At 46.1% G+C, this 13,818-nt stretch overlaps 1 protein-coding gene across 2 annotated transcripts in view; it reads right to left on the bottom strand.

The window, feature by feature from the left end:
* Positions 1-3,258: 3,258 nt before the first annotated feature.
* Positions 3,259-13,818, bottom strand: part of SMOC1 (SPARC related modular calcium binding 1) — a 127,839-nt gene continuing 117,279 nt past the window's right edge. The window contains exons 12-13 of one of the 2 annotated variants that reach the window (XM_058806822.1): positions 8,448-8,498; positions 3,259-6,756 (exon numbers count right to left, since the gene is read on the bottom strand). In XM_058806822.1, coding sequence (XP_058662805.1) covers positions 6,743-6,756; positions 8,448-8,498 — 65 coding nt within the window. In that variant the 3' untranslated portion in view covers positions 3,259-6,742. Of the gene's footprint in view, positions 6,760-8,447; positions 8,499-13,818 lie in introns of both variants that reach the window. The other variant, XM_058806821.1, reaches the window with a different exon arrangement.

Genomic DNA, 13,818 nt, shown 5'->3' on the forward strand with positions numbered 1-13,818 from the left:
AACAAGTGGTGGGGAGAAATCCCTAAAACACAACATCTGCTGGGTTTATATTCACTCCAGTTCAGGTTGGAACACCCAGGTACCTCCCCTGGGGCAGGGAGTTTCAACTGGATGATGTAATGTTGTGGATCAGTTCAGGAGTCTTTGACACCTTCTAAGACAATACACCCACCCATAGCATCAGGAAGTTGAGTCCATTAGGGCCCATCAGCAGAGATGAAAACCTTCAGGCTATGTATGAATGTCCCAGTGCTTCCCCAGCTGGGGAGTTATCTCAGCTGAGTTCACTTGAGTAAGGAAAAATAGACAGTACTCTCCTCACAGTTTGCCTCTTTCCTTATCAGAAAAGAGCTGACACAGCATCTGCCTGAAGAGAGAGCTATTTCTGAAGTGACTTGGATGCTCCCACTCCGAGCTGGCAGGTTGTCTCAGAGGGAGCTGCATGAAGGTGGCTGAGGCTGGATTGTTCACCTGCAGCCTGCCCCATGATTGTTGGAGCCATCAGCATTCCAGTCTCTCTTCCAGTGTCACTAGTGAATACATTTTCTCCCCAGACCTGGGATGACTGGACAGCAGTATCCCCTTTATCTTAAGTTCCTGTCATTGTCCAAATTCCAGTTAGCAGGCATATTTGGGGGGGGAGGGACTTCTGTGATTGCAGATGGACAAGGTTTCTTTGCAGTCTCCCAGAGCGGGCAAAAGTCCTCTGATAATTTTTGCAGTGTTTAAGCCATTAACTTGAAACAATTTTAACAGCTCCAGAGATGCAAAAATTCACTTTCATGTTGGGCTGCAGATGAACAAATCCAGCCTCAGCCACCTTCATGCAGCTTTCTCTGAGACAACCTGCCAGCTCAGAGTGGGAGCATCCAAGTCACTTCAGAAATAGCTCTCTATTCAGCCAGATGCTGTGTCAGCTCTTTTCTGACATGGTGAAGCCAGCAGGAATCCCTTCAGTGGTCCCAGCCAAAATCATGACCGAGGGAGATAGCAGTGGCATTTAGTGCTATGCAAGGCCAGGGCTGTGCTGTGCAATGGGACACTGGACACTCAAACTGCAGTTTTTAAGTGCTTGAAGCATGGCACAGAGATGCTACAAACAGAATTTGTTCCACCAGAGTCCTTTGTTAACACACCATAAAGCAATGAGTTAAGGATCTGTTTTATAATGGGATTGAATTTCTTTATTTTAATAGGGTGAGCTGTATTCATCTGTACTTCAGACTCCCAGATCTTGCACCAAGAAACTTCTCTGAGGTCCAAATTAGGGCCTAGTTGTGAATCGTATGCAGGCGACCTGAGCTATTCCTGCTGGCACCAGAGAGGAGACAAGGTGTGGAAACCTCAATCTCCACTGGAACCACAAGCAGCTGCCTCCCTCATTGCCCAGGGCGCACCTGTGCCTGCAGCACAGCACCGGTCTGGCTCAGCTGGGGCAGAGAACCACCCACCACCACTGCCTGGGCTGGTGTGGGCTGAATGAGCACAGTGGGGCCATGGCCCCTCTCCCTGGCCCAGTGCCAATGTGCTGAAAGAAAACATAATGTGGAATAAATCTTCATTTATACTTTTGCAGGAGATGGGCATATAGGTTTGTGCTACAACACACAGCATAGAATTTGTGGTGTTTTCTGAACCAAAGCTAGACAACTCCTGGAGTGCACAGGGAAGGTCCCTTTGAAAAACAAAACCCACCATTAACATCAGTAAAAAAAGCCCTCAGCAGAACTACAAAAAGCACAATTGCTTCCCAAAGCCAGTCTTTGATTTTCTGGCAAACACTCCATACAAAACACTCGCTGTTAAGACTCCTGGTTCCTAAGCTGGCATTTTTTTAACCCATTTCCTATTCAAGGTGTTTTCCAAACTAAGGAGCATAATTTTGCAGATGTTCTATCCAATTTAATATCAGCTTTTGAAAAGTTTCCATTTATTTTGCCTGAAATGGCTTGTAAGGGCAGGCTACTGAGAATTTACAAGGTCAACATTCTGCATGTTGGTTATGTTAGTTATACTGTTACAGATAAGAGAAAAAAAGGCTGGGGGAGAAGGAAGAGAATGGCAGTATCACTGTTGGAAGCAGAGGCAGAAGCAAGCCATTTTCAGTCCTTTTGGCCTGCCCACAGAATGGCAGCACTGCCAGGGAAAGGGTGAAGGCCTCTTGAGGTACCTTACATCAACTCCAGAAGCAGGAAGCATGGCTAAGGAATTGGTCTTTTCCAAAATATCCTTTTCCTTTTAGTTAAGTCCTGAAGGAACCCAGATAATAACATCTACTGCTCTTCCCTTTGCCCCAGAATTTGTTACCCTTGGTAATACAAGGAAATTAAGTGGGCTGGCCAGTCCATTCTTGACAGAGGCACACTAGCTGTCACACCTCTGCATTTACTTCTTTTATTGTTGAATCTGCACTGAAAGACTTAGCAGAGCTCTGACGACCTACAAGCAATCCAGCCTGTGACTACCATACAAGCAGAAATCCTCCCCTGGGACTGCAACTGCCTTGCCTTCCATGTGCAATAAATGAGTTGGCTCCTTATTCATTGCAAAGATTTACATGTGATCAAGTGAAATGACAGTGATGACAAAGCTGGTCAAATGCACTTGAAAGGATCAGTGTGTGGCCTCCTCTGCCATGGACCTGGTGCTGCAGCCTCTGATGAACTGCACTCCCTTGTAGCCTAGAAAAACCTATGTTTTACAATAGCAGCAGCTTTCCAGCATGGCATGTTACTTGCCATCTTTGAGGATTAAAAGGTTTTGGACAACAGCTAGAAGATACTATTTCAGGCTCCCATGTAGCAAGGCATGACCTGCAAAGTAAAGTATGAGGCTCCCATGTGAAAGGGAGCTGTGAGAACATGCAAGGTTCAGAGCCTGTCTCCTACCTGTGGTGTGGGGAGACTGTGCTACAAGATCCCACATCCCACCTTCTACAATCATCTCTACGCTCCTGCTGAAGCTTCACAGCCTTTCTAAGCAGGCTGGGCAGATTCAGACAGCTGTCATCAAACCCCAGAGATGCACTCTGGAGCTTCTTTTAACTCAGCCTCGAGGCTTACACACACGGCAGAAACATCACAGACCTCCAAACCCAACCACTGACTGACACTTGACTCTGCAAGGAGCAAAGTCCCCTTCCCTCTCCTACAGCACTGTAGGAATAACTGGAAATCAAGATTCAACAAGTAACCACCACAAGACACTGGTGCAAAAGTTATCTATTTTATTACAAAACCAAAACCAAACAGATGCCTTTCAGTTTAACAAATTTACCATAGGCAGAAATGTGCTGGGGCAGGTAAGTTCAATATAAAGTCAGGCCATGGAAAGCAGTGCCTTCCCACAAATGAATCCCACTGTAATGCAATTTCCTACAACACACTATGCCCTTGGAAGATCAGCAAAAAAGAAAGATTTTTTACTTCTGGCAGGACAAATAGATGACTTGCACTGTCGAGTCCTGCTTCTCTTCTCTGTCCCAGCCGTTTTCGGCCATCATTCAAAGCAGAGCTGGAGAGGCCCAGCAGGACTTGAGGAATGAGGAGACACATGCCCAGGGTCTGCTTTCAGACACAACACTGACACTCCCTGTGTCCCAGCTTCAGGAAGATGCTACTGATGGAAGGCAGAGCAAAAGATTGCTTACAAGCTCTGGATAAGGATGATCTGGCCCAGCAGCCAGGTGGACTGGCAATAAAACCAAGAGGGAAAACGGGCAGCTGAGGCACTGCTCTCATCTGTGAGTACAGGTTCTCGGACAGTTCATAGCATGGGCTATGTCAGTCAGGACCAGAATGGTCTGCACAATCCTCCAACACAAACCCAGAACAAGTAACCTGATCTCTACCTGGACATTACACAATCATGCTGGTTGGGCCTTCCATGGCAGTGTACAAGTGTTGCCAGAAGCTGCTCAGAGACCCATGCAATTTCAGCAAGTCAGGATGCAGGGACTTGGGATTCTCTTGTGACAAAGGAAAGCAATGTTATGCCTGGTCCCCAATCCATTCATAAAGTCAGCCCTGGCCTAGCAACAGGAATATCCACAAATATCAAAGTTAACCAACAGCCACCCCTTGTTTGCCTTCCTTGCAGAACTGACCCAATTTCAGTTGCAAACAACATGTGAGTGCAGGCCTCTTGGAGGGGAAGGGCGCAAGGATGAGAAAAAGGAGGTCAGCAGAAGGAGTTATATAACAAGCAGGAGTGGTGACTGGCTGCTTTATTTCCAGAAGATGCTGTGAGTTTTAGCAGCTCTGCAGTCCCCCCACAATCTTGTGGGGCATTTCCCAGCCCCAGTGTTTGGCTGATAGAATTCCTAGAGACATCCAATTGTCTGTTTCTGCTGGATAGAACTATACATTAAAAAAAAACCCTGACCAAACAAAGAAAAACCCTACCTCCAAAAAACCCCAAAAACTCCAAACCACCAAACACCATCCAACACAGCAGTCAGAACTTTTAATTCCTAAAACTAGAATATTAAAATGGAGAGGAATTTTTTTATACAGTTGGTTTCATTCTTTACTCCCTACAATAGGATTAGTGAGTGTGGCATGGACATTTCTAACTATACACTAAACCAAATTATTTCAACACACAAAAGATGCGCCCAGGGCATTAAAAAAAACCAAAACAAACAACCAAAACAAAAACCACAACCCCAAAAAACCCAACCAAGCAAACAAAAAAAAAACCCCAACCCCAAAGAACAACAGGAGAAGAAGCAATCAAGAAGGTGGGAGCTTGCAGGCCAAAAAAAGCACATACATTGTATGTGAGAAACCATGAAGATCCAGCTGCAGGATCTGCTCTTGCTAAAGAGATGACTTCTTTATATTATGATGGTATGATGTACATTTCAGATACTACCAGAAGTGTTTTTAACCATGCTGTACATTTTAATTAGCTCCAATATACTTCCCAGAGGAAGAGTTATTACTACTCTTAATCAGGTATTTATACAAAAGCTTGTTAGTTTTTATTTTATTTTACTTTCCATTTTGTCAACAAGCACTAACTTTCTGCATCAGGACACTTCATTTTGGTGATGTATTTCTCTCATGCTATTGTCACAATGACATGACAGAGAGAAGATGCTGTGCTGTATTATCTTTTACCAAAGCAACAGAGCCTTGAAAGATGAGTCCAGTCTCCACTATTATTATCTATTGCTGTTACAAGTAATTGTTGGTGTGATCTCATATTAGCATGTAATTTCATCATCTTCACAACAGTTTCTTCTAACAGGTTCTTGGTCCAGAGATAAGTGGCAGAAGGATCCCCAGGTCAGAAGTGGGAGGCTGCTCAGAACAGGCGAGTGCTGCCAGTGGTTGGAAATACACAAAGCAAAACTGCATGTCCCATCACACTCTGCCCAAATCTAGGACTGTTGATATGGGCACCCCTGCCAAAGAAACAACTCTACCAAAACTGCTAGTGGTTGACACAGCCCCTGTGGCCTCCAAGAACACCAGACTCCTCTCTCCAAGCCTTCACTGTTACTGCTGATGACACCCCAGTGTCACAGTACCCAGGAGGTACTGGCAACAGCAAATCAGGCAAAGTGGGCAGGCACATCAGTGTGCTGGAGGAGAGCTTGGATTCACAACCACCAAGGACAAGAAAGTCACTGCTGACAGACCTTCAGCAGTGAGCATGGCCCAAGCTGTACTGCTGCAACATAAGGAAAGCAGACTTTGGGGGACAGCAGCAACTGTGTCTGTCTGCACTGACAAGTATGTCCTTTGCTCTTCAGCAAAGCACAAGGCAGGCTAATGCTGCTTTTAGCAGGCTTCTCAAAATGTTTATTGCTGTACAACATATAGATGAATACTCTGTCAGAGCAGAAGATGCAAGACTTCACTCCACTGACTCTGCTAGGCCTACGGCTCCCACATCCTTCTTACAGCTTTAGATTCCAGAGGCACAGAGCAGCTTTGCTAAGCATGTTATCTGAGCATGAATAGCAATGTCTTTGTATTTAATTTCTGCCCAACTTGCAACAGGTGCACACACTACTGTTGTACATCCCTATTAGAACCCTTTTCTATTCCTACTTCAAGCAGCTTTGCAGTGCACCAATACTTACATGAAATCTGTGCTCTCAAAAGCCCAATTGCCTGAGTTGCAGAGAGCTTTATGGTAAAAAAAAAGGGGTTCAGCTGCTCTCAAGAAGCATTTGGTATCTGGGGCACTGTGTGCACATCTACAAGAACAATTCATGCTGACACACTGGCTCCTTTCTGCATGGAGGTGCTGTTAAGGTTCACCACTGAATGATGGTTTGGTGGTAGAAATGAATGCATTACTATAATCCATTATATGCAAAGTGTCCCTCTAACCCTAACAGCCTTCAAAAGCAAAGGGAGCAACAGAAGAGTGACTCCAACCCCTGTACAAGACAACTGTACAATTTACATATATATTTATATACAGTATATAAAATTCTTTCCCAGTGAACTCAATTTTACATCATCAGTAGCTGTTCCAATTTTAAAAAGTCATGATCCTGCTTCCCTCCACTTTCCAAAGTATTAGATAATGGCATTGAAAAGCAATTTAAAAAAAAATCCAAACCAATTTTTTAAAAGTGCAAATGTTCTGGGTGCCACTTTTGCTATGCTGGATGTTGCTGATGCTGCGTGCTTGTTCACAAGCAGCAAGGTGTCTGTCCGTCTGTCACTGGATGTTTTCTTCCTTTGGGTCAGCTCCTGCCTTCCCTTCTTGTCTTCTACTGCTACACCAGGCGACCTACTGAAAGAGTGGGGTGGGGTGAGCAAGGAGGGAAAAACAGAACAGAAGCAGAACAGGTAAGAGAAAAAGGCAAATTAAAACAAAAAGAAACCTGACTGACAAAGATCCAGTACAGCCTCTGCTGAATCCATGGCCTCAGAAAGCTGAGATCCCAGAATAAGCTGTGAGGCTGAAAACAACCAGGGGCTAATGAGACAGCCTTGCTGGAAAAAGCACTGAATGAGTCACATGGAGCCTTAGGGACTGGCATATTTTTAAACACAAAACACCACTTTCCTCCCCCTCCTTGGCAATGGGCATGCAGTCTAGGGAAACAACTGGTCCAACATCTCTTGCTCTGCTCTGTGCCTGGCACAGCTGATGCAGAAACCCACTGCTGCCAGGCTGCCCTGCCACCATCTCCCCATCAGCCACAGCCAGCTGCCTCCTTCTCTAGCAGACAAGCAGGTCTTGGAGGCCTCTCTTCAAAAGAAAGCTTCTATTAAGCCCCTCACCAAAGGTTCTTAAAGAACCAAAGCTCTTATGGGATCAGAGCTAGAGCTCTGTGGATTAATTACAGATGAAAACATGCTAAAGAGACAGCAAAAGTAGGGATTTGAGGGAAAAAGGAAGGAAAGGCCTCAGTGAGATCAGTGCTGATCAACATGCCCTGTCACAGGGGGGCAAATATTGTCAAATGCAAAACTATTTCAGGCAGCCATATTTGCAATCAATTGCACAGCTCTGCAAAAGGTGCCTGCAGTGCTCAATGACCAGCTCATAAAAACAACAGATTGTTTTCCATGTGTGTAAGTGCAGTGTAGTGTGGGAGTGCAGATGACCTGTCCTACGCTTTGAGTGACAAGGAGGGGCCTGAAGCTACAGCAATTGTTCAAATGCCTCTGCTCAGCTTTTAGCAGCAGGTGAAAACCACTCAGAATGAAGGACACACCAGGAAACATCACATCATCAATGCACAAGGTGTAGTTGATCTTTATCTTCAGCTCTCTGTTCAGCCCATCTCACCAGGACCAGATACATTCCCCAGGAAGACAAGGAGGACAGCAAGAGGTATAGGAAGGCTTCTGGCACTAAACAGATACACTGCCTAGGTCTCCTCAACACAAAAAGGAGTCTAGCCGGACATTTGTAGGACAGCTATAGAACAAGTAGCAGAAGATACAGGCAGGGGAGAACTTCTCACTGCTTCTTACAATCCAAAATGAGAAGTACCCAGCAAAACCATGAGGCTGCAAGTCTAAAAGCAAAGCAAATGATGTTATTGTTCATGGCTGATGAAAGGGCTGGTCTATGTGATTCAGTGCCCAAAATACTGGGAGAGCAGACCTTTACCATGATAGAGAACAGTCTTCATGGGAACTTGTCCATGGAGTGATGGAATGTAAACACAACAAATCACCTAAATTACTGCTTGACAGAAGAAGGAAGAGTAGGATAGGAGTAATCCCATAGCTGCTTTATCCTATTCTAATTCCTTGGCAACATATAGTCTGTTTCAGCAAAAGACACAGAGCTGGACTTTGAAATGATGCAATGGAGCTGCACATTGGTGTATTTATACCTCTTAAGAACAACTTTGGCTTCCAGCTGTTTCTATATTGCTGTTCATGAACATAGGAGAACAGGGGAGAATGAATTCTGCAATACATGCTCACAGGAAAAAAGAGACACGTTAACAAGATACTCACTGAAAGGGTTAAGGCCTTGTCTTTTTCCATTGGGCAAACTGCTCAGGCTACCTGTAAAATCCAAGAACCACATTAAAGGAAGCAAATGCCATGGCATGACAAAGGAGCCTTCCCTTGTCTGTTGCCAGAGAGCAGGTTCAAAGCACCTACTCTGAGCATGCTCACAGCAAGTCCTGCCAACAGGAGTCCATGCAAGAGCCTAACCAGTGTGCCTGAGATGAGAGATGTTAAATATCTGGTTTTGCAGTAGCTGAGTATAGTGAAATCCAAAGGTTTTGGGTGGGCAAGAAACAAAAATTACAAGGTTAAACTGAGCAGTAGAAGGAGAAAGAAGAAAAGAAGGATGCAAGTAGTATCCTGAACTTTCCCCAAGCAAGCAAAATAATGCCATGTAGAAAGGGGGCAAACAGAAGAGAGTGAAGGTACAGGCAATACAGACAGCCCAGGTTTATTAAATCTTTCACTTGAATCAAACCAACAAGTGCCTAAAATCAAAGACCTGAACTTATACCTGGCAGAAGGGCAGAGCTGTGACTGTGTTATAACAGGTACACGTGCCCTACACCAGATGGAGCTCATGGCAAGGGCCTCTGCACTGGGTACAGACAGCTCAGGGATTACAGGAACTGTTGAAAGCATGTCACACTTCCTGTGAGCTGCTTCGTCTGATGTCAGAGGAGGGGCAAGCTGAAAATGGGAGCTCCTGCTCCCAGCCAGCAGCAGTAAGCCTGTTGCCACCCTCCACTTGGTGACTTTGATTTGTGCATGCACATGACCTGACTGCACAGCTCGCTCTGCACATGCTGCTCTGTGCAGGAACAAGATGGGCAGAAGCTCAGAGGGCAGGGGTGAGGTGCAGGAAGCCCCAAGGGCCAGGAGGCTGGACTGTAAGATAGGAATGGAGCTGCGGAGAAGAAAAAGCCAGAGGGAGAAAAGGTGTCAGTGGCCAAGGCTGAAATAGGTCACAAAGCACAGCCTGTTGGCTTTAGAGAACATTAATAAGAAACTGTGTAAGCACAGGAAGTTATTCCAAGACCCTGAGCACCGGCCCGGCACAGCCACCCATCCTGCTGGGATCAGCAGAACCGCGGCTCGCTGATGGCCGGTGTCAAACGCGGCTCTGCTGCCGTGGGCAGAGGCTCCACTGCCAGGGCCAGAGCATCTGCCTGGGCTGACTGGCACTCACAGCCTGGGCCCTTCATGGGTGGCTGCCAGGGCCCCGGAGGGCACTGCCAGGCTGTGCATCACTGCCCTGGCTGGCAGCCTGGGGAAGCCAGAGGGCATCCAAGAGAACCCTCTCACCTTTACTGCACAGTGCAGGTAAGCCTGCAGCACAGTGCTATGCAGGAGCACAACCCATCTTTGGAAAGAGCTGAGGGAGCACTGCCTTGTCTTTGGAAAGAGGTGGGGATCTCCAGGCCGGTGTACACAGAAGGCAGGAGCATCCCTCCCTGCCATGGCTGGTAAGAACTGAGCCAGTGCTGCACATGGCCCCGTGCAGCCACGTGGGAAACCGCGCTGGGGCTCATTCCCCGCTGCGCTGGGGGCAGAGAGCACGGCCCTCGGCTGCCTGCCTGCCACACCAACCACGCCAGCCACGTGTACTGTCGAAGGCAGAACCCTGCCTCAGTAACTCTGCACTGCTGACACACAGGAGAGGGAGGAATATGGCAGGTGGTGACCGTGGGTTACTAACATATACCTGGGAAGGCCTTGGGCATTATGGGGTAACATCCCATCATGTGGCAAGTTTCATAAAGCTGAGTATTTGCTCATCCTCACAAGTACGCTCTCTTGGATAACAGTTCTAGTCACACTGGATTAGGCTAGGTGTCTTTCAAAGAAAAAGCCCCAAGGAAACCCCAGCAGCTTTTCATAGGAAATTATTATTCTTCAGACATACTGAGCAAACCTTTCACCTTCTGGGGAGAGAAACAGCCTTATCTTGTGTTCTCAACACAATACTGATGTCCTGATTCTACTATCACTTACTTTTGTCAAGATTAAAGGCAAATTATAGCACCTCTACAAAGCTCCAGAGGGGAGTATCTTAACAAGACAAACAAAACCAAGCACTGAACGAGTACAGCTCCTTTGATTCTAATCTAATAGCACATAAATGTACTTCAAAATTCCTTTTTAATTCAGTCATTACCTGGTTAAAGTTTTCTCATGGCCACTCACAATTGTTATTTTCTATCATCACTGGTCCAGAGGCCTTTCCCAGGTGATTGCTCTTTGCTACCTTCTCTCACACAACCACTTGTACAGTAATGATATAGAGCAACTCATTCCCAGCCTCCCAGGCATGCAGTCACTTCTCAAGACAGCAATAAGAAAGGTCCAAAACATCACTGAATGAAATCTGCTGTTCAGATTGTCTGTCTACTTTTCCTTCTTTCTGTAACATTTCCTCAGATTCAGTAGAAAGTGACATTCTGTTTAATTACACACACATACACTTTTTAATTAAGACATTTCAATCCTGCTTCTGGACTGGCTCTTGGTGGCTGGGTTCCACCTCAGATGTCCTCATGTCCTGTGAAGCATGCCCAACACCTACCATCTGACAAGCTCTTGGACAGCAAAGCAATCACAGGATCTGAGCTGGCAGAAGGGAACTTCCCGTCAGCTGGCAGAGGGACATTTCTTTGCTGCTTATTCCCTTAGCTCCTCTTTGGGCAGGCACAAAATGCTGACTTTGTCTCCTGAACTTGGAAGAATATAGAGGTAAAACTCAACTCCAACATTTTGCAGCCAGCACAACCAGCATAAGCCTCACTCGGATCTACAGCCCTGATTAATTGAACTCCAATTAATCTTGAGTCCAGTAACATTCCAGCAAAGCTTTATAATATGTGTCAATCTCCGCTCAAGGATCCTGCCTTTTGACTAATGCAGAGAGACACATTTGTTTTTTGATCACAGATGGTTCCCCCCTTAACTCAGGCTGTGCAGACTATGCTGAGGAATGCTAACTTTTAACAGGCTGTAAATCAGTCTGCTTTCCTTCCACAATTCCTCAAACGGACAATCTTAGATCAAGTGATGGCAAAGACTGTTTCTGGCATACTCCGAGATAAAAGCCCTGCCTGCTTGTTCTGCCCCAGTTGAAGAAGCCATTGCAGGCTTCTGCAAACCCTCAAAGGCTGACTCTTTCATGTGGCCACACCATTCTAAGATCCAAAAATGGCATTTTTCCATGTACATAGCCCCTGATAAAAACAAGTCTGGTTTAAAGAGAGGGACAAGAGCTGTGCAAAGCGGCCACCAGACCTAGCAGACTTGCCAGCAACTTTTTGAGTCACCATAAGGATGGAAAAGGAAAGGGTTTCTGATAGACTGGGCAGCTCACTTCTTCACTGGAAAACCACTTGTTGGCAGTACCCACATATTAGGTAGCCACAGGCATGAAGAGATTGCTGAGGAAGGGAAGACAGACACAACTATGCATCTCGAGCAGATTTAATTCTAAGCTGGAAAGGGGTCAGATTCAGGTTTGTCCTTACAAATATCCTAGCTGAATCCTCACATATAAATCTTATTTGGACTCTCAAGGTCCTGAGAAGCACATAACAGTAGTGTGTTATCTATGCTCTATGCTTCTTTAAAACAGCTCTATTTCCAAGTTTGGATGGAACTGGCCACCAAAAAAAGAGCAAAACACTGACAAAAATGCAGAATGCTTAATATCTGTTTTCTTCAGAATCCCAAATACTATAAATTTGTATTATGTTTTATTTTCAAAACTATTATAAATGTTTAATTTGCCTGGCAAGAGGCATACTCACCTGGAATGATGACCCACTTCAGTTTAGTCCTTTTGCTATTGGACACCCAAACAGGATTTGGAACATCTGAGCTACGTTCAATTGTAATGAAGTATGATGTTGTGGTGTGATGTAATAGCCTGTCTCAGTCAGGTGTGCCAATAACCTCTCCCTTCCCCTCCCTTGCTCCCTGCTGACTGCTGTCCAGTCAGTCTTGGCATTCCAGAAAGGGCATTGTGTGATTGGTGAAGTTCAAAAGATGCCTCTCAGCCCTGGGGACAGTGGGCCATCCAGTGTAATTTGTCCCCTGAGACTTCTCCCCCCCTTACCTGGTTGGTGGGATCCCTACCCCTTCCCTCCCTCTCTCTCTGGGGTTAAAAGCCACTGCAACCACGCGGTTCCGTAATTCTGTTGGAGCTGTTGCTGCATTCAGAGGCCTGTGTGCCAGGAATAAAGCTCTGGATCAAAACCCTCCAGCAGAACCCGACTCCTTTTCCTTCACCTTGCCTTAAAGTTTCTCCACCAGAGGTAAACCTGAGCTCCTGCATGCCTGGACTTATCCCAAGCAGCCAGCTGCAGCATCCAGCCAGCCAAAGGTGTCTCTGAGGTGAAACCACCACAGCTGCCGCCTCTGGTCAAGCAGCAAGGCCGGACGAGCCCAGGCACGTTCCATCCAGCTATATTGGTATTTAATTCCAATAGTATATCAAGGGGAAATTATAACCTTCCTTGCCTCCCTCCAACCCCTCCTCATCCAAGCTAGACCAGAAGAACCTTTCAAACAAAGCTTTTGTTGAAACAGAAACACTTCCATGAAAAGTCCTGTCTTCATCTGACTAGCAGTTTACAACTGAAAGTACATAATGAAAAAGATTTCCATCTAGCTCTTGGCTTGAATCCACAGTGTCCTCAGCCCCAGCAGATCTTTGGAGGCCACGGGACAGAGGAAGAAACAAACAGCAAAATACAGGGACTGACTACATGCACCTATGATCCAGAAAAGGAAAGTTAGAGAACGGGTAAGATGGCAGAATCATAGAATGGTTTGGGTTGGAAGGCATCTTAAAGTTAATCTTGTTCCAACCTCCCTGACATGGGCAAGGACACTTTTCACTAAACCAGGCTACTCAGAGTCCCATCTAACCTGGCCTTGAATACTTCAGTAATGAGGCATCCACAGCTTCTCTGGGCAACCTGTTCCAGCTCTCACTACCCTCACAGCAAAGAACATCCTCTCAATACCTACTCTAAACCTGCTCTCTTTCAGTTTTTAGTTATTTCCCCTTTTCCTGTCACTCTGTGCTCTTGTAAAAAGTCCCTCTCCCTCTTTCTTACAGGCTCCCTTCAGGTACTGGAAGGCCACAATCAGGTCACCCAAGCCTTCTCTTACAGGGTGAACAATCCCAGTACTCTCGGCCTTTCCTCACAGTAGAGATGCTCTGTCCCTCTAATCATCTTGGTGGCCTCCTCTGGACTCATTCCAACAGGCCCTTGTCCCTCCTGTGCTGGCACGCAGAGCTGGTGCAGCCCTGCAGTGGCTCTCAGCAGAGCAGAGCAGAGGGGCAGAATCCCCTCCCTGGCCCTGCTGCCCACGCTGCTCT

This window comes from Ammospiza caudacuta, chromosome 6 (assembly GCF_027887145.1).
Source record: "Ammospiza caudacuta isolate bAmmCau1 chromosome 6, bAmmCau1.pri, whole genome shotgun sequence".
NCBI lineage: Eukaryota > Metazoa > Chordata > Aves > Passeriformes > Passerellidae > Ammospiza > Ammospiza caudacuta.